The 26,933-nt window shown below is 51.7% G+C and overlaps 1 protein-coding gene and 1 long non-coding RNA gene across 2 annotated transcripts; both read left to right on the top strand.

Moving 5' to 3' along the window:
* Positions 1-949: 949 nt before the first annotated feature.
* Positions 950-6,220, top strand: LOC128074742 (uncharacterized). Its single transcript, XR_008203434.1, has 5 exons — positions 950-1,087; positions 1,927-2,184; positions 2,338-2,905; positions 5,807-5,990; positions 6,064-6,220. It is a non-coding gene; the product is annotated as an uncharacterized LOC128074742 (long non-coding RNA).
* A 6,393-nt stretch (positions 6,221-12,613) lies between these two features.
* LOC128074744 (E3 SUMO-protein ligase RanBP2-like) lies at positions 12,614-20,700 on the top strand. Its single transcript, XM_052670822.1, is given in 14 exon segments — positions 12,614-12,989; positions 13,575-13,665; positions 15,717-15,895; positions 16,455-16,577; positions 16,947-17,105; positions 17,492-17,629; positions 17,717-17,863; positions 18,067-18,248; positions 18,338-18,407; positions 18,896-19,034; positions 19,197-19,238; positions 19,241-19,293; positions 19,805-19,846; positions 19,849-20,700. Coding segments are annotated over 13 exon segments (2,157 nt in total). The 5' UTR covers positions 12,614-12,989; positions 13,575-13,634.
* Positions 20,701-26,933: the final 6,233 nt, after the last annotated feature.

The following is a 26,933-nucleotide window of genomic DNA, read 5'->3' as shown; positions in this document are numbered from 1 at the left end:
ATAGTAATAAAAGGTGGCACATATTGGGCTACCAGAAATATAAGTAAATGTCAAAGGAAGCTGGTGTCTGTAGTGGCAGTGGCAAGTTTGAAATCTTCATTATTGCGCGGAGGTTCTTGGATAGCAGCAGAAAACCAAAGCATGGCGGATTTACAGTTCCTTAGTTATCCTGAATGAGTGTCTTTTTATCTAAGGATGCCTTTTCAAAAGCTCTGAATGCAAGATGTTCTGAGTATCGTTAGGTTGCTTCATAATGTACGTGCCAGAAATGATCTCAGTATTTAGCTGTCTTATCAGCTGTTTTCCACTGATGTTTGTTCTTGGCAGCAGGCCCCCCAGTCAAACCTGAGCTGCAGAGGGAATGTGTTACTGCTTCTCAGGTGTCTCAGGGAGAGAAAGGAAACAGCTTTGCCTCCTGAAGTAGAAACGGCTTTGGCTGGTAGAATTCCTCCTAGCAGGTATGTAAGAGTGGAGGGATTTCAGAGCAGTTTCCAAGGGAAATGGTGCTCGTTTTGGAATCGCACTGCTCCAAAGGCACTTCAGTCTCTTGTCGAGTCCAGCTTGAGTGTGTCTTAAGAGTAATGAAGAGTTCTTGTTTGTTTTTTTGCCCAGTTGTTCGCTTCCCTTAATCCCTGTTACTTAGCTGCTCTGAAGCAGTAGGAGCTGTAGGAGCTGTAGGAAAGTTGGAGACTGAGAACTTTCAGTCATGATTTCTCTGTACTGCAGTTGTAATTAGAAATGGAGAAATTTATCAGTTGCTGGGAGGGAGGGAGGGAGAGAGGGAGGGAGAGGAGGGGGGAAATGCGGCTTTATTGGAGGGAGCGGTTATTCTTAGTGTCCAGCCTTAATGTAGTTTGAAAGTTAGGCTCTCATGGCTTATTTGCTTCCTGTTTTATTAATCGTGCTGACTTATTCTTCCTTCCTTGTACAGATTTACATACTGAGCAACCAGTGAACAGCAGCGGAATTTGTGCAGTCAGCTGCGAGCAGCGAAGAAGCAGAATGCACAGAAACTGCTCACGTATCTCAGGATTTACCAGGAGGTGGTGATGCAGCTTTTTAGGAAGGAGAAGAACTGCAAGCTCAAGTAGAGATGAGTTTAACTGGAAGTAGCCTTGCGTAGCTTTGTAAGGCTTAACACAGTTGTTCGTGTCTGGATTTCGTGTTTGACCCTAGCGTGCCTAATAGGATGAGGAGCTTGCAATGACTGTAATCTTCTAGTTTGGCCTCCTGTAAAGAACAGACCTTAATTGCAGGTTAGTGTAATGATTCAGAGCACCAATAAACAGTAGGTGGTGTCCTTTAATTGGAACAGCTGATCTGGTGAAGTCTGCAGAATGTCGTCTTCCTCTTTCTTCAATATCTGTCTGCCTTTCCTCATCTCTTCATCACAGTATGACTTCTGTGGGGTTTTTCTCGCCTTACCTGCTCTTTTTCTCCTTCGGTGTCACTTCTCCCACCAGAAATGCTTGTCTGTCACGCGTTTCTGCAGTTCTTCCAAGTTTTTCTGTAGCTTTGGAAGATGTGTCAATTGAAGAATGTTAAAAGCCAGTAATGCGCACGTAGAAAGCGTGGAGGACATGCAGCTGTGAGGCCTCCGTTTATTATTTTCAGTTGATTCTTGTTCTGTCAGATGCCAGCATGAAGTTATTTCACGGTCTTTAAGAGGAGAGCACCTGGGATGCTAACAGTGCTGCGTTATCACTTAGCACATCATTCAGCAGGCCTGAAATTTCGCTGGGGAATTGTGGCCAGCACACTGGATAGCTTAAGAATCAAACAACTTGCTATGCAGCGTGGTGCAGGCAGTGTTGCATTGCTAAAATGAATTTCAAACGCTGGAACTTGTTGGGCTCTTCCATTTGGAGAAGGCAGGGCTTTTCATTCACTTCAGTGCATGATGAGCGTCGAGCTGAGGGTACAAAGCCACTGGAGAAGAATGTGAAGGAATTGTCTTCAAAGAGAGGGCAGAACTTTACAGCTGGGCCAGAGATGCCGCTCAGCGGAAGGAGCTCTTGGAGAGCTGAAGCTCCTCTTCCGGACACAGCAGAAGTATTCCAGGAGCCTCGTGAGAAGGGGCCGAGTTGCTGAGGTGTGTGCAAAGCATGTCATCGCCACAGAAATGAACTCATTGCCCTCTGAGACATCAAACTGCTTGAATTTGGACAGCTACAGGTGATGCTGGTGAGTCGGTTGGGTGGTTTTTACAGTTCCTTCCGGTCTCTCCTGCAGTCGGTTTGGCTTTGTTTTACCCTGGAGATCCTACAGAACAAAAGCTGCTGATCTCTGGCTGCAGTGAGTAGAGCTAAGGAAATCTCTTCTTGGGTTTGTTTTCAGACGGTGAAGTGGAAGTAGAGCGAGTTGCGGTCAGATTAGAAGTTCAAGAACTGGCTGATTCTTTCGAGAGCAGATTGAAGAATGCCAGCAGAGCTTGTCAGAGCTGCAGAAGGGCCAGCTCTCTGTGGCAGCGGAGCTGTCAAAGGACACCGGCCCTGTTGTTGTGTATTTGGACGTTTCTGCCAGCGATGAACCTTCAGGACACACAGCCACGGAGCTGCTTTCACACATTGTCCCTCGGACGGCTGAAAAGCTCAGGGCCCTGTGCACAGGGGAGAAAGGCTCGTGGATTCAGGAGTACCACGTTTCACAGGATAGTTAGTGACTTCCTATGTCAGGTAAGCTTAACGTGAAGGCTTTTCACGGAGAGAAAAAGCCCACCTGGGCTGCAGCACCGCATGGATCCTGCCTGAAAGTGGGCTTTTCCAGTTTTTGACTGTAGTGAGAGTAGCCAAAATCAGCAGGGCTGCTGTCAGCAGCGACGCCTCAAGCTTTCCCGACACTTCTAGAGAGGATCACGTTTGATTCTTGGGGAGCTGTGACTTCATGGGAACGCCACAGCCTGCGTGTGAGACTTCATTTTGTTCGTGCTGTTATCTGCCTGATGGCTCCTCTTTGACAGCTGTTTGATTTGTGGGCTCTTAGAGCCAGCTTTCAGCCTTTGGCAGCAGCAGGAAGCGGAGCTCCCGACGTGTTGTAGGCAGCGTTTGCTCTGCTCAGGGGCCTTGGCTGCAGCGTGTGTGCAGAGAACAGCGTGCGTGTTTGGCATGGCTGTGCAGCAGAGAACAGAAATGGTAGTTTTGTCATTTTTCAGTGCCTCCCAGGACAGCACTCTGTGGTAGATCAGAAATTGGTGTGCGTGTTGGATTTGCTGTTTAGCAGGTGCATTCTCCTGCTGCATCTCTGTGCATCTCTGTATCCTACTGTACTTTGACTGCAGGAGTTTTCTCGCAGTAGGGTCAAGGCCACCCAAACTCAGGTCTGTTGTGCTTTGAGTATGGAGCCCTTTCAAGGCTTGATTAAGACCTGGCAGAGTAGAAGCCAACGCTGTGTGAACGACAATTCAAGAGTGTCCTTTTCTGGAACTGCGCTCACAAATGGTCAGAATTCACTGTAGGATGCTTGTGATTGTTTTGTACTATTAAGTTCTGTCCACGAGAGCTTGTTCTCCCTATTCTGTCAAAAATACTGTTAGGAATTCTTGATGGTACTGTGCTCTCAAGTATGCAAACCTTTTTTTCGTATTAGAGGCACAATTTTTATATCAATGCATCGTAGCAAGCCAGATTTCCTTTCCTCCTTATGGAAAACCAGATGCTTTCAAACATCTTTCCAGTGTCATGAATAAAGGCTCCGTTCTTAAAACCTGTATCCCCTCCGTTGTGTGAAGGCTTGAGCGGGGTGGAAAAGCAGCCAGGCAGCCTGCCTTCTTTTGTAACACTGTTGGGATTTTGGGCTGTGCCATGGGTTCAGTTGCTCGTAGTCAACAGCGATTCCTTGGAACTGTCATTCAGTTCCAGTGTGTTTGTTTTGTCTCGATTAGTTTTGCTTTTCCACGTGCCGCTGCCCACAGGCACAGCCCTGCTGCTCAGAGAGCTGGGAACAATCCCTAACTTGAGGCTGCGCAGCTCTGCCTCGCGAGGTTCCGTCCACCCCTCGCTGGCAGGGTGCAGCCATCAGCCTCCCTGGGCTCTGTGGCAGTCCTGGGCCCTTCACACATCCTGTTTGTTCAAGTTCTTGGTAGCGTACGCCGTGCTGTGCTGTGTCTGATGCTCAGCTGTGAACGATCCTGATCATCTGCTGCAAATGCACTCCTGCGCTGCTGCTGGTGGCTGATCTGAGTGAGCTGGCCAGGCAGTGGCCAACCAGTTCAGGCCCACATTTGCTGTCACGGTGTGTGGTATCGCGCTCTTCTTCCCGTTTCCCAGCAGATCACAGGGCCTTGCAGCAACAGGGTGTTGAGATCCGCGCTCTCTCGCCCGGTGTGGCTCCCTCCTGCACCGGGCACGAGGTCCAGTGGGAACAGCACAAGCATTTTTATCTGCTTGCTTGGGCTTTTTACAGTCCCTTTGTACACGTGGGCCTTCCTGTGCCCAAAGCCAGAAGAAAGGGGGCTTGCTGCTCCATACCCAGAAGAAAGGGGTTTTCCTGGGCCAGGAACCAGAACGAAGGGACTGGCTGGACTAAAACACAGAAGGAACGTGGCGGGCTGGGCAGACAGCCAGAAGGAACGGGGCTTCCTGGGGCAGAATGGAGCAGGAAAGCAGCCTGCTGGGCAGCAAATCCGTCAGGGAGATTCTTGCTGTGCAGAAACTGAGAAGGAAGGGGGCTCACCAGGAAGAAACCCCGATGGCAGAGGGCTTGCTCAGCTCAAAGCCAGAAAGAAGTGGACTTGCTCTACTGAAACAGTGAAGAAGAGAGGCTGGAAAGGTCAAACGCCAGAAGGAATGAGGATTGCTGGGCCCAAAGCCGGAAGGAAAGGTCCTTGCTGGGCTGGAATGAATAGAGAAGGGTTTTGCTGCTCCTGAGCCCAGAAGGAAGAGGGCTTGTAAGACCATACCCAGAAGAAAGGGGGAGTGCTGGGCAACAAACCAGAAGGAAGGGGGCTTGCTGGACTCAAACCCAGAAGGAAGGGGCTTGCTGGTCCATACCCAGAAAGAAGTGGGTGTGCTGCGCCACAAAGCAACAAGAAGGTGCTTGCTGGGTCCTGAACTAGAAGAAAGGGGGCTTGCTGGGCCACAAATGGAGAAGAAGGGGGCTTGCTGGACTTGGTTAGGGTTAGAGTTAGTTTTAGGTTTGGGGCAGTGAAAGCTTAGGTTAGGGTTAGTGTTAGAGTTTGGTGTTAGTGTTGAGTTTTAGGGTTATGCTTGGGGTTAGGGTTTGGGCCAGGGTAGGCTTAGGGTTCGGTTAAGTTTGAGGGTAAGGGTTAGGGTTAGGTTCAGTGCTAGGTTTACATTTAGGGTTAGGATACAGCTGGGGTTAGGATTAAGGTTAGGATTAGGGTTAGTGTTTGTTTTGGGTTAGGGACTGGGTCAGGGTTAGGGTTGATGTTCAGGTTGGGTTAATATTAGTGTGAGGGTTAGTATTTGCAGAAAGGTTTAGAGCAAGGTTTCAGGTTTGCATTAGAGTTAGGGTTGGGGTTAGAGTTTGGGGTTAATTTTGGGTAGTGTTAGGGTTAGGGATTGGGTTTGGTTGAGGGTTAAACTTATGGTAAGATTTAGGGTTGAGCTTAGGGTTAGGGTTTGGAATTAGGTTTAGGATTAATGTTGTGGCTAGGCTTAGAGTAAGGTTTAGAGTCAGGGTTATGTTTAGGGCAGGGTTTGGGTTAAAGTTAGGGTTGTGGGCTAGGGTGTAGTATCCTCTGTACAGATTCCATTGTGATACACGACTGAACCATTTGCCATTTCACATTTAATCCTTAGGGGCACCGAGTCAATGGGGGTTTCACGTGTTCTCATGTTCAATACAGAACCAGCAGTGGCAGCAACGATGTCGAGACAACGACTTTCACAGGCATGAGAAGTAATGGAGATGTGCACAGTTCTTCCAGCCGCTGTGCAAAGAGCGAATCCAAACCAGCGCTCTTCTTTACAAGTCCCTTCATGCTGTGAGGTTTCTGCCAACGGTGGGTGTGCTTACAACAGAGACATGAGGTGAGCTCTGGGTTTTACTGACTCTTTCTGTTATGATTCTACGATTACTTTTGACCTTTTCATTTTCCTTTAGTTTTCTTTCATTGTTATTTTGTTCCAGGCGTGTACCTGGACAGAGCCCAGCAGTTCCATGATACCATTGTGTCCGTGATGCTTTCCTAGTGAAGGGAGTTTCACCTGGGTGATACCTCCTTGTACAGCCAAATGCACTGAAACCAAAACGAACCTTGCTGTTATTCCTTTCATGTGGTCATTTAAGTGGCCATTTTAATACAATGTATTTTAATCAGAGAGATGCCAGTCAGTCAGAGATCCCCCACGACATCCTTATAGCAAAGCTGAGGAAGAGTGGGATGGATGAGTGGACAGTGAGGTGGGTTGAGAACTGGCTGACTGGCAGAGCACAGAGGGTCGTTGTTGGTGCAGAGTCCGGTTGGAGGCCTGTAAGCAGCGCTGTTCCTCAGGGGTCTGTGCTGGGTCCTTGTTCAACATCTTCATCAATGACCTTGATGAGGGGATGGTGGCCACCCTCAGCAAGTTTGTGATGATACGAAGTTGGGAGGATTGGCTGAAGGCCGTGCTGCCATTCAGCGAGACCTGGACAGGCTGGAGAGCTGGGCAGAAAAAAACCAGATGAGGTTTAACAAAAGCAAGTGTAGAGTCTTGCATCTGGGGAGGAATAATTGCATGCACCAGTACAGGTTGGGGGATGAGCTGCTGGAGGGGAGCTCTGCGGAGAGGGACCTGGGTGTCCTGGTGGATGACAGGTTGCCATGAGCCAGCAGTGTGCCCTTGTGGCCAAAAAGGCCAATGGCGTCCTGGGGTGCATTAAAAAGAGCGTGGCCAGCAGGTCGAGGGAGGCGATCCTCCACCTCTGCTCTGCCCTGGTAAGGCCTCATCTGGAGCACTGCGTCCAGTTCTGGGCTCCCCAGTACAAAACAGACAGGGATCTCTTGGAAAGAGTCCAGCGGAGGGCCACCAAGATGGTGAAGGGCCTGGAGCATCTCTGCTATGAGGAAAGGCTGAGTGAGCTGGGTCTGTTCAGCCTGGAGAAAAGGAGACTGAGAGGGGACCTGATCCAGGTCTATCAGTATCTGAGGTGTGGGGGGCAGAATGGCGAGGCCAGACTGTTTTCAGTGGTGAGTGGAGACAGGACGAGGGGAAACGGCTGGAAACTGCAGCATAGGAAGTTCTGCACAAATGTGCGAAGGAACTTCTGTACAGTGAGGTGAGGAGCACTGGAACAGGCTGCCCAGGGAGGTGGGGGAGTCTCCTGCTCTGGAGATGTTCCAGACCTGCCTGGATGCCGACCTGTGCGACCTGCTGTAGGAACTGCTTTGCCAGGGGGTTGGACTCGATGAGCTCTGAGGTCCCTTCCAACCCCTACAATTCTGTGATTCTGTGATTCTGTGATCCCAGCACCACCCCAGCATATACCACTACTACCCCAGCACCATCCCAGCACATCGCAGCACATCCCAGCACCACCCCACACAATACCAGTACCACCGGACACCAACCCACACCATCCCAGCACATACAAGTACCATCCCAGATCCTCTTAGCACCATCCCAGCACATTCGATTACCATCCCAGCCCCACTGCAGCATATACAAGTACTATCCCAGCACCATCCCAGCACCATCCCACACCATCTGAACATGTACCATTTCCAACCCAGCACATCCCAGCACAACCCCAGCATCTTCCCACCTCATCCCACACAATCCTAGCACATCGCAGCACAATCCCACGCCATCTCAGCACATACCAATACCATTGCAGCACAACTCCAGCACATCCCAGCACAATCATACACCATCCCAGAACATCCATGCACATCCCATCTCCTGCCAGCATCATCCAAGCACCTTCCCGCATCATCTCATACCATCCCAGCACATCCCAGCACATCCCACACCATCCCAGCACACACCATTTCCATCCCAGCACATCCCAGGGCCACCCCAGCACCTTCCAACACCATCCCACGCCATCCTAGCACATTGCAGAACAATCCCAGCACATCCCAGCACCATTCCAGCACATCCCAGCACCATCCTAGCTGAAACGAGTACCATCCCAGCACCACTGCGTGTCTTCCCAGCAGCATCCTACACCATCCCAGCACATCCAAGCATATCCCAGCCATCCCAGCACTATACCAGCACATCCCAGCACATCCCAGCACCATACCAGCACCATCCTAGTACCAGCAGGCACCAACCCACACCATCCCAGCACATAACAGTACCATCCCAGAACATCTCAGCACCATCCCAGCTCAAACAAGTACCAAACCAGCACCATCCCAGCACATCCCACCACGATCCCAGCACCTCCCACCACCACCCCACACAATACCAGTACCACGGGACACCAACCCCAGCTGAGCCCCTCGCCTCTCACCTAATCCCAATACCACTTCCCCAGGCTGCTCTCTAGCATGCCTAGCTTTATCCCCCTCCCCCTTCCTATCTAGTTTAAAGCCCTCTCTACAAGTCCCGCCAGCTCCTGGGCAAGTATCCGTCTCCCTTTTGGAGACAGGCAATTCCCATCAGCAGACCTCAGGCCAGGTGCCCAGTAGACCGCCCCATGATCAAAGAACCCAAAATTCTTGTGCTTGCACCAGCCTCTCAGCCATGCATTTACAAGATGGCTTTTCCTGCTCGTCTCAGCGCTCGTCCCTGCCACCAAGGGAATACTGGCAAACACCACTTGTGTGCCCGCTCCATCAACTAACTTCCCCAGTCTCCTAAAATCATTTTTTATAATCCTCAGGCTTCTAACAGGGATCTCATCACTGCCGGCCTGAACTATCAATAGAGGGTAACAATCAGAGGGGCGGATAAGGCTGGGGAGTTTTCTACAAATATCCCTGACCCGGGCCGCAGGAAGGCAGCACAGCTCCCTACGGGTAGGGGCAGGCCGACACATCGGACCCTCTGTTCCTCTCAGAAGAGTCACCTACAGCTACCACTCTCCTTTCTTTCTTGGAGGAGGCAGTCTTTAAACGCGGGGCTGACCGCCTCACCTTAGGCAAGCTTGGTGGCAGCGCTCCCACATTATCATCAGTCACCACCCCCTCTGGTTTCAGAGTTTCATACCTATTACAGAGAGGGACCAGGGGAACCGAGGCAGGTCGAGAACTTGGGGGTTGCCTGCGACGCCGGGATGAGACCAGCTGCCATTCCTCATCTTCTCTCAAGCTGTCTCTCCCTGTTTGACTACAATGAGAGATAGGGTCCGTTGTCCCCTCAGTCTGGGCAGTGCAATCTCTGCGCCTTTCTCGCAGAGTCACTCCACCAGTCCATCTCTCGTTCACACTCTCTGATGGCCCGCAGTCTGCCTACCTCCTCCCTAAGCTCCACCACCAGCTTGAGCCGCTCGTCCAGCTGCTCACACTGCACACAAGTGGCATCCTTCCCATCCTCCCCTGGCAGCAGCAGGCTGAGGCACTCCCGGCAGCCAGAGACCTGAACCGCCACATTATTGAGCAGACCCTCTGTCTGGGTTGCCACAGTCTTTGCACGGGAAGCACGTTTCCTGGTGAGGACCATGCCTGGAGAGGTGGTGTCAGGGCCTGTTAACAGGAGAGCAGGCACCTGAGAAAACAGGAGAGCAGGCACCTGAGAAAAAGACAAGAGCACTCAGCCGTGCTGACACAAGACACAGCCTCTGCTCCCCACTGCTGCCTTAATGAATGGGCAGTGCAGTGCTAGTGGCCCTCACACACTGACTACCTCCACCCTAAGCGGTCAGAGCACCTTTCCACACCTTCTGGCTTGTGCTATGTGTTATGTGGGCGGGAACCGGTTCCCACCCTCCCTGGTCTCTTTTTATCCACACAACAAATGGCCCAAGGTCAAGCTTCAAAGATAAAGAGCAGGAAGTGTCAGCTCCGCCCCTGGTGAGTCAGGAGCCCGCCCACAAGCTGCCAGCTGCCAGCCCAGGCACAGCACTGTCGATGCCTCCAAAAAAGTCTAAAAAAGGAGCTTTTTTGCTCACTTTTCTTCACTCCAGATCCCTTGCCCACCACAGTTTTACCTGCTCGAAGCTAGTCTCTGTAGCACCTTAACCCTAACCCTGACCCTAAACCTAACCCTAACCCTAACCTTAACCCTAACCCTACCCTAACCCTTATCCTAACTCTAACCCTAACCTTAACCCGAACCCTAACCTTAACCCTAACCCTAACCCGAACCCTAAATCTAACCCTAACCCTAACCCCAACCTTAACCCTAACCCTAACCCTAACCCTAACCCTAACCCTAACCCTGACCCTAACCCTTACCCTACCCCTACCCATACCCCTAACCCTAACCCTAACCCTGACGGAGAGCAGCTCAAGACGCCTGGGACAGACGGGCTGAGGCTCTGGTGGCGCAAGAAGCAAAGTTTATTGTTGTTACAGGGCTTTTATATCTTTTAGCTACAGGAGTGTACAATACTTCAATCAGATAGCATTCATGCAGCTGACAGCAAGACGTCATTACTTAATCAGCTCTTTGTGGATGATGGTCAGTACAGAGATCCAAAGGCGTTCTCTCCACAGAACACGTTCTGCTCTTGGTCACGGAACGAAGAAGCTGTAGCTTATGCTTGCCAGTTCCACATGGCAGTCCTTCCCTTTCAGGAGGGGCCGCGTGTTCCCTGTTTGACCCTTTCAGGCCAGCCAGGTCTGTTTTGCTTCACAGTCTTCCTCACTGGGTGATCTTTTAGGTCTTTTCCAACCTTGGTGATTCTATGATTCTATGATTCTAGAGGTGGAAAGAAAGTCTGGGGGTGGACAGGGGGTTGTGGGGAATCTACGGGGGGAAAGGTGTGAGTGGGGCTTCTGTGAGCTGGAAAGAGGGTCTGGAGGTGGAGAAAGGGTGGAAGAGGAAACTGGGGGATTGTGGTGGGCTAGAAGCCCTGTGATGTGGAAAGGGGACCTGGGGGTGGGGAGGAGATTGTGAGGGAGAAAAGAGGAGAAAGAGGCTTCTGTGAGTGGAAAGGAGGGTCTGGGGGTGGAGGGGTACATTGTGGAGGGGAATATTGTGGAGGGCAACTTGAGGAGTTGAAAGGGGGAAAAGGGGTTTTTGTAGGGCAGAAAGGGCAGGTCTGGGAGTGGATGGAGGATTGTGAGGGGGAAAAAAAAAGGAGTGGGGTCTCTACAGGGAGGAAAGGGGGTCTAGGAGTGGTGAGGAGGTTGTGGGGGGCTTCTATGGGGTGGGAGTCTGGGGTAGACCTCAGGGGAGTATCTGGGGGAGAAGAGGGGAGTGGGGTGCCTCTGGGGTTGAAAAAGAGTTGGAGGGGAATTTAGTGGGTTGTGGAAGGGAAAAGGGTGAACAGAGCCTCTGCAAGGCAGAAAGCGCATCTGGGGCTGGAGGGAGGAAGGGGTGGGAGGAGAGAGCCAGGGGTTGTGGGGGGCTTCTATTGGGCAGAAAAGGAGTCCGGTTGGGGGGGAATGGAGGTCAAAATGGGGGAACTGACTCCAGGGGTCAGGGAGGAGCACAGGGGACTCCAGAGGTCAGAAAAAGGGGTCAGAAGGCGGGGGGAGCAAGGAGGACACGGGACCCTGGGGGTCAAAGAGAAGGTAATGGGGGGTGATGGCAGACTCTAAGGATCAGAATGGGGGAAATGGAGCGGGGGTACCCGGGAGGAGGAGAGGGGATTCTGGGGGTCAGATAGAGGGGACTGGGAAAGTGGGGGGACTGTAGGGCACAGAATGGGGAGACTCGTGACGGGGTGGAGGGACATTAGAGATCAGAACGGGGGACAGGGGAGGGAGCGGGAGGGCGGGGGGACAGATAGGTGGAGCCTGGGGGTCAGAATGGGGGAGGCGCAGAGGGGAGGCCCGGAAGAGAACGACAGGGATCAGAACGGGGGAAACGAAGGGGGAAGAAGGGGGAGGGAGGCGCAACCCCGGGGGTCACACAGAGGGACGGGGGGGGTTGCGGGCGATCCGTGGCAGGGGGAGGGGAGGAGGGCAGTGAAACGCACGGGGTGGGGGAGGCGGGGAGACGCAGGGCAGCCGCCCCCGCCGAGCGGAACCCCGAGCACCGCAGCGACGTCACGAGGCCAACGCAGAGCGGCACGCGGCCCCTGCAGCACCTGAAGCCCGGCCCCCGCCCCGGTGCCCCCCGAACAGCCGCCTGCAGAAGCCGAGGCGGCTCTCGGAGGCCCGGCTGCTCCGCACGGCCGCCCCCTGCTCGGGTCGCGGGGCTGATGACGTCACTCAGCGGGGACGGCGCCTCGCCGCAACGACGGAGGACGGCTCGGTTCCGCCTCCGAGAACAGCTGGATTCCGACGGGGGACGGACGGGGCCGGCGGCGGTGCCTTCCCCTGACCGCCCGGCGTCCCCGAGGCACGGGGCGGCGGAGCGCCGCTTTCTCCGCGCGGAGCCCCGCGGCTCCGCCATCCCGCCGGCCCCATCGCCGTCGCGGCGGCCTCGCGTCGGCAGCCGCCGTTGGCGGGGCGCCCGCGCTCGGCCCCGCCCCCTCGCCTCTCCCATTGGTCAGTCCGCCGAACGGGGCGGGCAGTCCGGGCGGGGTCCTTTGCGCTCGGTCATCGCGTCCTCACCGCGCGGCTCCGCCCGGCTGCCCGCGGCGATGCCTGTCGTCGTGCGCCCGCTCCGCTTCCGGGGCTCCGGCTGCGGGGACGTGGGGGACCTCAGCGAGGCCGAGCCCGCGCCGCCCCGGCCCCGCTCCGCTCCGTGCGGGCCTTCCTGGAGAGCGGCGAGCGCGGGCTGGCGGCCGCCGGCAGGTGGGGGAGCGGGGCGTCCGGGCGGGCGGCGCGGCCCGGCGATGGCGCTGGGGAACTCGCTGGAGACGAGCGGCTCCGCGGGCGCCTTGACGTCGCGCTGCAGGCGGCGGTCGCGAGGCCGGCGCTGTGCGGAGCGGGACGCTTCTACGTGCGTGCTGGAACTTTCCTGCTGGAAACAGCGCAGAGCAGCGCGGCACGATGGAGAGATGCGTGTGAACTCGCAGCCTGGTGGTACCTGAACGCTTTCCGTGTCGGTCCCTGTTCCGTTTGTGCCTGCAGTGGTTGCAGTTGAGTGCTCTCGCTGTGCACGCACTGAACGCCTGCGTTCCAAAAACTAGCTGCTGTTTTTAAGGCTGTCTCCTCGCCAAATCTTACTCTTCCGTACTTGTTGGAAAGATTTCAAGTGGGGTGAAGAAAATCTCAGCTGTTTCACTTGTCAGCAGTGCAACGACTCTGAAGGGCTAACGAGTGTATTTGCTGTAGGCTGTTCCCTTCTCTGTAATGCAGCCGCATTAACTGACATTAAGGTTATTGATACGGGAGGGAGGGGAATGACCCGAGTAGCTCTCGCACACTTCTTGCATAGACAGCAGAGCTTGATGAAGCTGAATTCTGTGCTTTATGGAATGCAATCAGTTTTCCTTTTGCACAAGTGCTTGCGCTCAGAACATCGCTTTCTCTTGTGCGCTCTTACAGCTGTTTGCAATCGTTCAGTTTCTCACCTCGTGTCCTTTCCTGAAAAGAAACAAGCTTGTTTCCTAACTTGTAAGACTAAACGAAGAGATTTGCTTTTTGTTGTCAAGAAGCTGTAGCAATTCTTTTCTTTGCTCGCCAGATTCCTAAACCAAAGTCAAAACTAATAAGAGGAGATGGGGCTGGGCAAGATGTGCTGGAAATGTTGGCCTGCGACCGAAAAAGCCAGTGTGGTAATGAAACCAGTAATTACAGATGTTCCGTAGTTCTGCTTTAATCTTATGAGCAGCTCATGTCAGAGTTAAAGGCTTGTTAAAGAGCACGCTTGGCGTCTTGGAACACACCATGAAACGTTCTGCATTTTGGCTGCGTATGAATTGCAAGCAGCGGTTTGATCCTGACACGTACTGGGCTTTTTCTTTGTGTCTGCAGGACGTTAAGATAGAATTTGACTTCCAGTGTCTCCTAGTCTGCTGGTTTCTGCCTACTAATACACTATTTGTAAGCACTGCTCGTCCCAAGTGTAAAAGAAAATACTGCTCTTTTCCTGTCACTTCTGTTCCCTTCTTTGTTCCAACAGGTTTGCTGCTTTTTTTCCTTTCTTTTTTTCTTTCTTTCTTTGTCTTTTTTATTATGGTAAAGCTGAGGCAGTCATTTTCAGTCTTCACTGTCCTATGGGCTGTAGATGAAAACCAAGAAAACACCGGGCATCGGGCTGAATTGTTCCTGAATAGGTGAGACTGACAGCTACTTATTTTGAGGACAATTGCAGCGCCCTTATAATAAAAATTCACAGTAACTCTGGAGAACTGGATTTGAAAATGCCTTGGGACTGCTGTCAGCCCATATGCTAGAAGAGTGGCTTAATTACAGGGAGAGTGTAAGTAAGAAATTTGCAAATATCTGAAGGGAAATCTTGCTTCCCAGCCGGAAGCAGCAGGAACAACCCACTGCATCAAACACTGTTGTCCCTGTTTGAGTGTTCTGATGTGACACCATGTTTTTCTAGGTCATAGGCTGCTGAACTGAAGCCACGGCAAGGAAGACTTCTTGAAAGCGATTGTGGAATCTTTTGCAAACAAAAGTGGTTTATTTACATTGTTTGAAAGCCTCGTTGGGAGTGGAGCTTCTAAAGAGAGATCTTTTCTCGGCACAGAGGCTGTGGGAGATGTCAGTCCCCAGGCACCAGAGCAAGGAGAACTTGCTGAACACGATATTGGTGAGAGGTGCTGCTTACACTCCGCATACACGTGACTCTGTATCAGAGGTTCTTCTCCAAGTGCTTCATTTGCAGCAACAGACCAGTGTCTGTCACAGCTGTTCATCTTTCCCCTAATGAGAGGCTGCTTTGCAAGAAGTTCCACCTTCAGCTGCGGCGGAGAGGCAGCGTCATCGTGCCAGGTTCTGAAGAATTTCTCACATACTTCCTGCTTCCACACTGTTGTCTTCTGGTCTGTTCTGATTCATTTCCAGTTGAAGCTGCCTGTTGAGCTTTGTGTGCTTGTACGCTGGTAAGTGCTGACAGGAAGGCCCGTACTTATTTATGTGTAATCTGTGAACACAGGTTAGAGGCATGAAAGCGAAATAATTCCAGGATGAGTTGTGAACTAATGAGGTCTTCCCGTTTTTTAAGCTTAACTTGAAGGTGAAGTCTGGCTTTGAATTTGAGCGTAACAAGAGTAGAATGCTGGTGGCCTCCTACTTGGCTCTTAGTGGTCGGAAACAGGTAGACTATTCAGGGTGCAAAGCAAGGAGGCTTATGGCCCTTTCTCTTTGTATGTGTGTTATATTTGTGCATCTGTTTTATATATGAAACAGAAGTTTATGCTACTGCGGCCTCTCTGAAGAAGTTTGTTCATCATGTTTTAAATACATAACGCACAACTTACAAAACGGTTTGTGCTTCTTGCTCGTAGGCCAAAGATTTTCCTTGTTGGAGAAGTGTGATGTTATCTCCATTCTGTGCTTTGTCAAAACCACTGACAAGTGCCAATGCACTTTGGTTGCGCCCTTCTGTGAAGTAGCTGTTGCTTCTGCAGGAGTTATTTGTGCAGTGTGAACAGGTGCAGAAGTCACTTGAAGAAGGCGGCATCTTACTTGGAACTTCTTGGTAGCAGCTTGTTAGACAGAGGCGAGCAGGTGGGAGGAGGTTGGTGGGAAGTGCTTTGCTGGGAGAAACGTTCAGAGCTCGCTCCTCTTGCAGTGAAACCCAGCTCTGATCAGAGGCAGGTCTTCCTGACTCGGACGCAGACCCTGGCTTCTCACAACCCTTGTTGTTGCACAGGTGCTGTTTGGATGCACAGCTGTGGTCTCCAGCACCTCGCGTGGCTTGGCTTGCAGTGGAATTCTGTGTCAGTGTTATTCCCACTGCGCAGATCGTTACAACAACTTTTTCACTCGCCCCACGAGACATCGAGACTGGAAACAGATGCTCCTGAATCCGTTTGCCTGTTGGTCCTTGAAGTAAGCAAGCTTCCCAAGTTGTTAAATGCATTTAAATGCCGGTTTTTTGGTCCCTAATTCCTTCTGTTTGTTTGTTTTTACCAAAGCAGGATTTTTTACTCGGGATGGTGTTCACTGGCAACTTAGAACTGCAAGAGAAGTTCAGCACTCAGCGTGGCACACATCAACCTCCTTGCTTGCCGTTGCTGCTGTGCAAGCAGAACTGTACTGAGAAGCAAAGGTCCTGGTGGGATGCTGTGTGTACTCTCATGCAGAAAAAAACAACGTAGGAATGCTTCAGTTGGGAAATATTGGAAGCAACCTTCTAGAGGGCTTCTGAATTGATTGCCGTGGGCTGCATAAAACCAGTTCCTTTTGTTTGAACGTTCAAGGTTTTTTGCTGCAGGGGTGTGAGATGGTGAAGAGCTTTGTAAAAACGGGCTTTACGTTTCTGATATTGCATTTGTAAAGAAGTGCTGGCTTAGGACTAAAGCTGCTTGTTGTGTTCATCAAACAAATGACGTGTGAGCAGATGGAAAAGAGGGAATGCTAACTGAGGAATGTTTCTGGTGACATTCAGGCCAGACTCGGCAGCCAAGCTGAAGCTTCTTGTACAGCATGGATGGAGTACTGTGTGAGCCCTGGAGAGACACGGCCTTCACCTGCCTTAATTATACACTGGGCAAGAAGCCTGCAAGCAACAGTAAGTTAAGATTGTCTGTAAATAAGTACCGTCTGTTTTTCTCTGATTTGCAAACGTAACAGGCTAAATAAAATCAGATGAGAATGTAGTACTGAGAAGTGCTGCTGATTTTGGTGGCATGACTGGAGCAACCACCTTGCCTGACAAGTACTCTCTACCTCACTGCTCTGAACAGCACAGGTAAAAGCAACGTTGTTTTCTCCCCGTGTTACCTTCTGTGACTATAGAGAGACCTTCTGAAATACGTCCCAAGTGTCAGAGAAAAGCTCTTGAAACTTCTCGAGAAAACAACTGCATCAGAGAAGAAAAAGTAAGAATGACACGTTATTGGAATTTTCTGTGGCAGTCTGAATTTCTCTTCTTCAACAGGGCGTTAGCCTGAACTCGTGCGACCAGAAAGAATCTATGGGAAGAAGCGTCTGCTACTGGAAGGAAATTCTGCTTAGCTTGAAAACTATCAAAAAGCACAGAAGTATTCCTGAACCTGCTGATGCTCTCTTCAAGCATTTCCACAGTGTGGACATCCAGGTACTGACGGATATTCAAAGAGGAGAGTAAGAGGGGTTGTACGTCGCGGGCTTGCATGCCAATGGTTGGTTGGTGTTTTGTTTTGGTTGGCTTTGTGTGTTGATGGGTGGTGGTTGTCTTATTTTTTTGTCGCTGTGCTGCTAATGCTGAGGTTTGGTAGGATCTTTCTGTTGAACTCCTCGGAGTTTTAAAACTCTCTGGTTGGAGGACACTGAACTGCCTTAGCACCAGCTTTCTGAAAAGCTGCTTTCCTGTCATGCAGGGAAAGCAGGCATAGTCTGAACCTCCTCCTATCTGCCTACTTACTAGATGCTTACAGTCTTACACCGACTGTTCCAGGTGTCCACACTGTGTTGTGTGTGACTTGTCTGTGGCTTTGGTTGTAGGTCCTCCAGGTTGCAGCCTGTGAAGAAGAGGCACGTGTGGCTTTTGCAACGCTGGGTGCAGCTGAAGGCAAAACTGATGATGCTTTATTAGCCTTTGAAGCTGTTAACACTGCGGTTTTGCACTGGAACCTATGCACTGTAAGTCTGTAAATTGCATTACCTCAGAATGCTTTTCTGTCACTTGCGTTCTGACCAGTTCTTCCTGATCGATGTGCTGTTACTTAGCTTGGTCAAAGAAAGGCAGAGGAGGTTGAGAGTGATGGTGTGCTACCAGAGGAACAAGAAGAACGCAGAGCCTGTCTTGTTGAAAGGCAGCACTGCCTGATGAAGATCACTGAGGAAAGCTCCTCTGACCCGTCAGTAGCTGCCCAAGTCAGTACAAGAATCAATGCTTGTGTGAATGGTCCTCTTAGTTAATGTTAACAGGTGTGGGGCTTTCCTGGGGGAAAACAACAGCAAAAACACCCCGAGTTTCTGCAGAAAGCCGTGTGCGCTGTGCCGCCGTCGATCAGGACGCAGTCTCTTGCTCTGAGGAAGAATTGCCATCACGACTTGCGTTTCCAATCCATTTCTAGCTGCCGGTATCTGTTAGAGCTGTGACGGAAATGCTGGAGGCAGTGATCCGGGAGCCTGGGGAGAACGGTGAGGAGGGAAGTCTTGCCTCCAGAAACATCTCACGAGCTGCGCACGTGGAAGTGAAAGATGCAGTTCCATCACCCAAGAAGTTCTCTTTCTCACCAACTAACACCTACCAGCTCTATTAGCCGGTTACTCTTTTAGGGAAGTGTTCCTTTTGTGTAAGAAAATCCAAGTTCAGTAAGCTTTTCTTATTTTCTTTGCTCAGACTCTCCTGCAGTGGGCAGAAGATCACAAGTCCTTACTTCAAAAGCTGTGTCAGCAAGTGGAAGCTTTAAAGGTAAACAGCTTTTGTCACTATACTGGATGCAGAAGAGTTGATCTTTTTGTTCTGGTAAGTACTTTGTCACCCAAGCACTGAACTAAGCTTCACTTGCCAGGCTACCTCTTAACTCAGTGAAGAGAACTGCTATAAACATCCGCTTAAATTCAGGGCAAGAGTGAAACTTTGCCTACAAACTCTAATTTGCTACTCAGATATAGGAAGTAATGCTGAGGATTGTGTGTGCAGAAAGTTGTGCTTTCTTCAGCTTAGCTGTTGTCATCTTGGTTCTGGGTTTATTTCTAGCTTCAGGGCACAGTCTCGGTTTTGTAAAGCATGGGCAGGTCGTGGATTATTGCAGCAGTTAACTCTTCTTTTTTCTTTTGTCTCAGATCTTGAACGTGCTTTTAAATAGCAAAGGAGCGTAGGGAGCATTCCTTGGGTTTTCCCCACATACCTGTGTTTCATAGTTTCCATTCTCTTAATTGAAACCCTGTCTTTAACAGAATGAAACACGGGAAATGAAACGTAACAGTTGCAGTGTAAGCGTGCCATCTCATCGCTGGCCTGCTGAAAGCTGTGGAGCAGATACTGTGTCAGATGGTTATGGGAGAGCACAACACCTTCGTGAAGCTCCTTGGAAGGGTAAGTCGATGCTGGATTTTTAATTGACCGCTTAGCTAAACAGTGAGACTTCTTAAAACCTTTCTGCAGTGTTCTGAGATGAATGAGTAAAACTGGTCCCTGGGGAAAGTTCATTCAAGTCAGAAATGAAAGCTGGATGCAAACCCTTTACTTGGTGTTCAGTTGCTACCTCTGGCCCGTCTGTTTGCAGTAGCCAGTCACCTGCTGTGACTCGCAGTGTCTTGGAAGAACTGCTGCAACCAATGTACCACCAACAGAGGTGAGGACAAACAAATCTGCTCAAGCCATTTCTACTGATTTGTTGGAAACAGCTGGTTGTGATTCTGTGTGCAGCTGGGTATCACTGCGGTTCCCTAGAGAGCATTTACTACACTTGAGGTCTGCTGGAGACAGGCAGAAAGTTCCATTATCAGCTGATCTTTGGGACGTGGGGTTTGGGAGAAGCAGCCAGCAAAAGATGTTTTTAACGTGCTGGCAATGTCCTCTGCTCGTTGTCTGCGATGTTCTTTTCCCCAAAGTAGTGTGGGGACTTGCTGGTTTTGACTTTTTTGGTACTAAAGGAAATGAGTCAGTTCACTTACGCTTCTCTCCAGTCTGTGTGTTCAGGTACCATCCAAGTTTTGAACGTATGATTTCAGTTTAAACTGATGAGAGTTGAAATCTAATTTTAAGGTGCACCTTGCTATGAAGAGTGCACGTTGCATGGGCTTCAGCCCCCTGGTCCCTTTTTCTCCTTTTGCACGAGGAAGTAACGGTGTGTTTTTCTGTAGGCGCCTGTCTGTGGCACGAACGGAGCTGCACCTCAGCACGTCGACGTGCTCAGCAACAAGCGATCCACGCGCCGCCTCTGCACAGCACTTGTGCTGCTGTGCTTCCTCAAGGCACCTGTGGTGCACCTGTGTGTTTTGATGCTCCGTCTGCTGGAATCCTTTCTCCTCGTGGAGGTGATGATCGCTACAACTACGGCCTGCCCCAGGCGAGCGCAAATCCACCTCTGCCTGAAGCAGGCTGTTTTACAAGACCTGCGTTTGCACCCACAGGTTTAAAACCTGCAGAGTCCTGTGTCAGTGCCGCACAGGACAAATTAGGATCCGCCTTTGCGACAAAGGAAGGGCAGTGGGACTGTAACATCTCTGCAGTGAGAAATGAACCCGCTGCCCCAAAATGTGCTGCCCTGCAGAACGCAAACAAAACTCGTTCAGCAGTATCTCTTCAAGAACTGTCCTTTCAACTCGATGGGAAAACCCCAGCGTGTACCTCTCAGAATCTGGCAGATGCTGAAGCGGAGCCTGCAGAGGGAAGATGTAACTTCTCAGTGTGGATGCCTCCAGGTGGATTTAAATTTGGCATAGAGGAGTGCAATACAAATTGCGCTAAGGAAGACGATCCGCCCAAGGAGCGTACAGCAGGCTTGACAAACATGGATGGAAAAGACAAAAATGAACTGCCCTCAGGTGGTGGAGTTACACTCCAATCTCAAGAAACAGCAAACAGGGACAAGAGTGAGCACAGCTGTGAGAAAGGCACGTGGATAACAGCTCATGTTTCTGGTACGAACGCAGCCAAAGCGTCTCCTTGTGGTGCCAACTCTGTAGCTGTGCTGGAGGAAGCTACCAGGGAACACAGCGACCTCAGCCATGGTGGTGATGGTTCTGGACTTGGTTAGGGTTAGAGTTAGTTTTAGGTTTGGGGCAGTGAAAGCTTAGGTTAGGGTTAGTGTTAGAGTTTGGTGTTAGTGTTGAGTTTTAGGGTTATGCTTGGGGTTAGGGTTTGGGCTAGGGTAGGGTTAGGGTTCGGTTAAGTTTGAGGGTAAGGGTTAGGGTTAGGTTCAGTGCTAGGTTTACATTTAGGGTTAGGATACAGCTGGGGTTAGGATTAAGGTTAGGATTAGGGTTAGTGTTTGTTTTGGGTTAGGGACTGGGTCAGGGTTAGGGTTGATGTTCAGGTTGGGTTAATATTAGTGTGAGGGTTAGTATTTGCAGAAAGGTTTAGAGCAAGGTTTCAGGTTTGCATTAGAGTTAGGGTTGGGGTTAGAGTTTGGGGTTAATTTTGGGTAGTGTTAGGGTTAGGGATTGGGTTTGGTTGAGGGTTAAACTTATGGTAAGATTTAGGGTTGAGCTTAGGGTTAGGGTTTGGAATTAGGTTTAGGATTAATGTTGTGGCTAGGCTTAGAGTAAGGTTTAGAGTCAGGGTTATGTTTAGGGCAGGGTTTGGGTTAAAGTTAGGGTTGTGGGCTAGGGTGTAGTATCCTCTGTACAGATTCCATTGTGATACACGACTGAACCATTTGCCATTTCACATTTAATCCTTAGGGGCACCGAGTCAATGGGGGTTTCACGTGTTCTCATGTTCAATACAGAACCAGCAGTGGCAGCAACGATGTCGAGACGACGACTTTCACAGGCATGAGAAGTAATGGAGATGTGCACAGTTCTTCCAGCCGCTGTGCAAAGAGCGAATCCAAACCAGCGCTCTTCTTTACAAGTCCCTTCATGCTGTGAGGTTTCTGCCAACGGTGGGTGTGCTTACAACAGAGACATGAGGTGAGCTCTGGGTTTTACTGACTCTTTCTGTTATGATTCTACGATTACTTTTGACCTTTTCGTTTTCCTTTTAGTTTTCTTTCATTGTTATTTTGTTCCAGGCGTGTACCTGGACAGAGCCCAGCAGTTCCATGATACCATTGTGTCCGTGATGCTTTCCTAGTGAAGGGAGTTTCACCTGGGTGATACCTCCTTGTACAGCCAAATGCACTGAAACAAAACGAACCTTGCTGTTATTCCTTTCATGTGGTCATTTAAGTGGCCATTTTAATACAATGTATTTTAATCAGAGAGATGCCAGTCAGTCAGAGATCCCCCACGACATCCTTACAGCAAAGCTGAGGAAGAGTGGGATGGATGAGTGGACAGTGAGGTGGGTTGAGAACTGGCTGACTGGCAGAGCACAGAGGGTCGTTGGTGGTGCAGAGTCCGGTTGGAGGCCTGTAAGCAGCGCTGTTCCTCAGGGGTCTGTGCTGGGTCCTTGTTCAACATCTTCATCAATGACCTTGATGAGGGGATAATGGCCACCCTCAGCAAGTTTGTGATGATACGAAGCTGGGAGGATTGGCTGACAGCCTGAAGGCCGTGCTGCCATTCAGCAAGACCTGGACAGGCTGGAGAGCTGGGCTGAAGCCAATGGGATGAGGTTCAACAAGGCCAAATGCCGGGTCCTGCACTTCGGCCACAACAACCCCAGGCGACGCTGCAGGCTTGGGGCGGTGTGGCTGGAGGACTGCGTAGAGGAAATGGACCTGGGGGTATTGATGGATGCTGGGCTGAACAGGAGCCAGCAGTGTGCCCAGGTGGCCAAGAAGGCCAAGGGCAGCCTGGCTTGCATCAGAAACAGTGCAGCCAGCAGGAGCAGAGAGGTGATTGTGCCCTGTGCTCAGCACTGGTGAGGCCGCACCTCGAGTGCTGTGTCCAGTTTTGGGCCCCTCACTGCAAGAAAGACATGGAGGCCCTGGAACGTGTTCAAAGGAGGGCAACAAAGCTGGTGAGGGGTCTGGAACACAGGGCTGCTGAGGAGAGGCTGAAGGAGTTGGGAATGTTCAGCCTGGAGAAGAGGAGCTCAGGGCAGAGCTCACTGCTCTCTATGACTGCCTGAAGGGAGGCTGTAGTGAGCTGGGGGTCGGCCTCTGCTCTCGTGCCATCAGTGATAGGAGCAGAGGGAATGGTTTCAAGCTGCGGCAGGGGAGATTCAGGCTGGACATGAGGAAGTGTTACTGTTCAGAAAGGGTGGTCAGGCAGTGGAATGGATGCCCAGGGAGGTGGTGGAGTCACCGAGCCTGGAGGTGTTCAAGGAAAGGCTGGATGTTGTGTTGAGGGACGTGGTTCAGTGGGAGCTGTTGGTAATGGGTGGACGGTTGGACTGGGTGATCTTTTAGGTCTTTTCCAACCTTGGTGATTCTATGATTCTATGATCTCACACTGCAGGGGGAACTTTGCAGACAGATGTCACTACAGCATTCTGGCCCCATAGCCCCTATGGCCCCATAACCACAACAACCCCATCTCATAGCAATCCCATCCCATATCCATCATATCCACCCCATAACCATCTTGATTCCATCCCATATCTATACCCCCCCATCCTATCCCCATCTTCTATCCCATATCCATCCTAAATCCATATCCCCACATCCATTCCATACATTACCATACAATCAATGAGCATACAGATGACACAGCATACCCGAGAGCTCAGCTTATGCAGTTATACCAGAACAGAAAAGAAGGACACTCACCTACCTTAGGCTCATGCGGTAAACTCCAGTGGAGCGGATCACCAGAACGGATCCTTCTCCCCTGGCAGTCAGCTCTTAAATGGGTCTCGGAGGGGTGCAGCCAGGCTCCACCACTCCCAGCAGCGCAGATGAATTGCCTTCACCTGTGCTCCCATGGCTGACTCAGGGCCGGCCTCAGGTGCCCGGTCAGAGGTTCAGGCTGTGGTTCAGCAGTCCCCGTACACTTATCCAGCCCATTATCACCCCGGCCCCATATTCTTCCCCAGTCCATCCCACACTCTTCCCCTGTTGATCCCACATCCATCCCAACCTAATCCCATACCCAGGGCCCATCCCATATATACTCCAATTTCCGATCTCCCATTCCATAACCATCCCATATCCCACATCCCGATCCTAAATTTCGCATCCTAATCCCACATCCCATCCCCATCTCCCACCTGTCAATCCCAATCCCATCTCCCACCCCCTATAGCAATAGGGCGCACGCCGAAGTCCCGCCCCGTGCCAGTGCTCCTCCTATCAACGGCCCCGCACCTCCCCGCCCCCGGGCTCTCATTGGTCCGGTGCAGCTCTGTCCTGCCTCCGGGCTCCCATTGGTCAGTGGCGGCGCCGCCGGCTCCCGTTGGCTGAGGCGCGGCGCGCGGGAACGGCCGTTAGCAGCCGGGTCGGATCCGCCCCGCCTTCCCCTCAGGCGCTGCTGCTCCCGCAGCCCGGGTCGCCCCGCGCGACGCCGCTGCTGTGCGCCGGAGCTGCCCGGAAGCACCGAGATGGAACCGCGGCACGAGAGCCGCGGTGCTGAGGACAGAGGCGCCGGAGCTGGGGGAACGGCGAGCGGCACCGGGACAGGGGACGCCTGGGCAGCCGTAACCTGGCTTCATGCGGGGTGAGGGGCTGGGAGTGGGACTGGGATGCGGATGCAGACAGGACGGGATGTGGGGAAGTGGGATAAATACGGGACGGGCTGTGAATATGGGGTGGATATGAGGCGATAGGGAGCTGTGGGAGAGAGGTAGGGGGATAATGGGGAAATAGAGGGGGGAGAGGGAGCTGTGGAGAGCTGGGGAGGGATATGGGGGAGTGGGGGCTACAGAAAGCTGTGAGGTATAGGGAGGCGTGTGGATGTATCGTGGGCTGTGGTGGGGAATTGGGGGATATGGGGGATTTGGGGCAATAGGGGACTGTGAGGATGTTATGGGGAAACAGTGCTATGGGGAGCACGGGGGGGTTGGGAGGGGCTGTGGGGGGCTGAATGGGGGTATAAGGTGGGCTATGGAGGGATGTGGGGCTACAGGGTCCAGATATCATCCACTCTTTGCTGGATGAGGCTGGGAATGTGAGCACTGAGGATAAGGAAAAGGCGGAGGTTCTGAATGCCTTCTTTACGTCTGTCTCTAAAAGTCAGACCAGTTACCCTCAGGATGCTCCTCTCTCTGACCTGGTAATCTGGGCTGGGGAGCACACGAACCCCCCTGTGATTCTGGAGGAAACAGTCAGAGACCTCCTGCTCCAACTGGGCTGCCACAAGGCGATGGGGCCAGATGGGATCCACCCGAGAGTGCTGAGGGAACTGGCGGAGGTGAGAGCCGAGCCGCTTTCCATCATCTGTCAGCGCTCCTTGTTGGCTGGTGAGGTCCCAGAAGACTGGAGGCTTGCCGATGTGACTCCATTTATAAGAAAGGTCGTAAGGAGGATCCGGGGAACTACAGGCCTGTTAGCCTGACCTCGGTGCCAGGGAAGGTGATGGAGCAGATCACACGGCATGTGCAGGATGAGCGGGGGATCAGGCCTAGCCAGCATGGGTTCGTGAAGGGCAGCTCCTGTTTGACCAACCTGATCTCCTTCTATGATCTGTGACCCGTCTGGTGGATGAGGGAAAGGCTGTTGATGTGGTCTACCTAGACTTCAGCAAAGCCTTTGGCACTGTCTCCCACAGCATTCTCCTGCAGAAGCTGGCAGCCCGAGGCTTGGATGGCTGCTCTCTGGGCTGGGTGAGGAGCTGGCTGGAGGGCCGGGCTCAGAGAGTGGTGGTGAATGGAGTGAAATCCAGCTGGCGACCGGTCGTGAGCGGTGTTCCCCAGGGGTCGGTGCTGGGCCTGTCCTCTTCAGTATCTTGATTGATGACCTGGATGAGGGCATCGAGTGCACCCTCAGTACATTCGAAGATGACACCAATTGGCTGGAAGTGTGGATCTGCCTGGGGGTAGCGAGGCCCTGGAACGTGTTCAAAGGAGGGCAACAAAGCTGGTGAGGGGTCTGGAACACAGGGCTGCTGAGGAGAGGCTGAAGGAGCTGGGAATGTTCAGCCTGGAGAAGAGGAGCTCAGGGCAGAGCTCACTGCTCTCTATGACTGCCTGAAGGGAGGCTGTAGTGAGCTGGGGGTCGGCCTCTGCTCTCGTGTCATCAGTGATAGGAGCAGAGGGAATGGTTTCAAGCTGCGGCAGGGGAGATTCAGGCTGGACATGAGGAAGTGTTACTGTTCAGAAAGGGTGGTCAGGCAGTGGAATGGATGCCCAGGGAGGTGGTGGAGTCACCGACCCTGGGGGTGTTCAAGGAAAGGCTGGATGTTGTGTTGAGGGACGTGGTTCAGTGGGAGCTGTTGGTAATGGGTGGACGGTTGGACTGGATGAGCTTTTAGGTCTTTTCCAACCTTGGTGATTCTATGATTCTATATAGGTCCAAATACAGGGACTATAGGGAGTTATAACGGGAGATGGGGCAATATTGGTGGGATGTGGGGTTACAGGAAGGTTGTGAAGTGATACAGGGTGATAGTGGGCTACAGGGGTCTGGGGAGAGCTATGGGGAGGGTTATAAAGGGCTGGGAGGAGGAAAAAAGAGAGTATGGTTCAATAAACATAGGTGGAATAGAAGGGGACTTGGGGCTGCAGGGAGATGGCTGTAGGTGTGATATGGAGAAAGAGGTGCGACAGGGGGCTGCGGAGGGGTGCTGTATGGGAACTGCTGAGTCGCGGCCTGAGCCTCTGACTGCCCACCTGAGGCGAGCACCGAGTCAGCCCTGTAAGCACAGATGAAGGCAGTGCTCCTGTGCTGCCGGAAGGGGAGCCTGGCTGCACCTCTCCCAGACCCATTTAAGAGCTGACTGCTGGTGGGGAAGGATCTCTTGTGGAGATTGCTCCTCTTGGAGTCTGCTCAGTGAGTCCAGGACAAGGGCAAGCTTCCCATCCATTCTTCTTCGGTGTGGTAGCTTGTTTAGCCTGACTTTACTCTATATTTCTTAATTATAACAACTGTATATTCATTGATTTTACAGATATAAAGAGATATAAGCATATAAAAGGCTGTGGGGGAGCTACAGAGTACTTGCATAGGCTATAGGGAAATACAGGGTAATATGGGGCTACGGGGGCGCTATAGGGTAATGCAAGGAGAAAAGGACCCTGGAGAGGAGCAGATAACAAGAAGATGGAAGGGATAAAAGGGGGTCAGTAGGTGGATGTAATGTGACTTCAGTGGGCTGGGAAATAAACAAAGGAAACAAAACAAAAGAGGAAAAAAAAGAAAAGGAAAGGGAAAGGAAAGGAAACATACTAAAAAATGAGAAGAAACACAAGCAAAAAGAGCAAGGTTCAAATAATGAAAAAGCACGG

Source organism: Tympanuchus pallidicinctus, unplaced genomic scaffold, assembly GCF_026119805.1.
Source record: "Tympanuchus pallidicinctus isolate F22 unplaced genomic scaffold, pur_lepc_1.0 scaffold98, whole genome shotgun sequence".
NCBI classification, from domain to species: Eukaryota; Metazoa; Chordata; class Aves; order Galliformes; family Phasianidae; genus Tympanuchus; species Tympanuchus pallidicinctus.
Note: the sequence above shows the minus strand (reverse complement) of the source record. Positions and strands in the feature narration are given on the sequence as shown.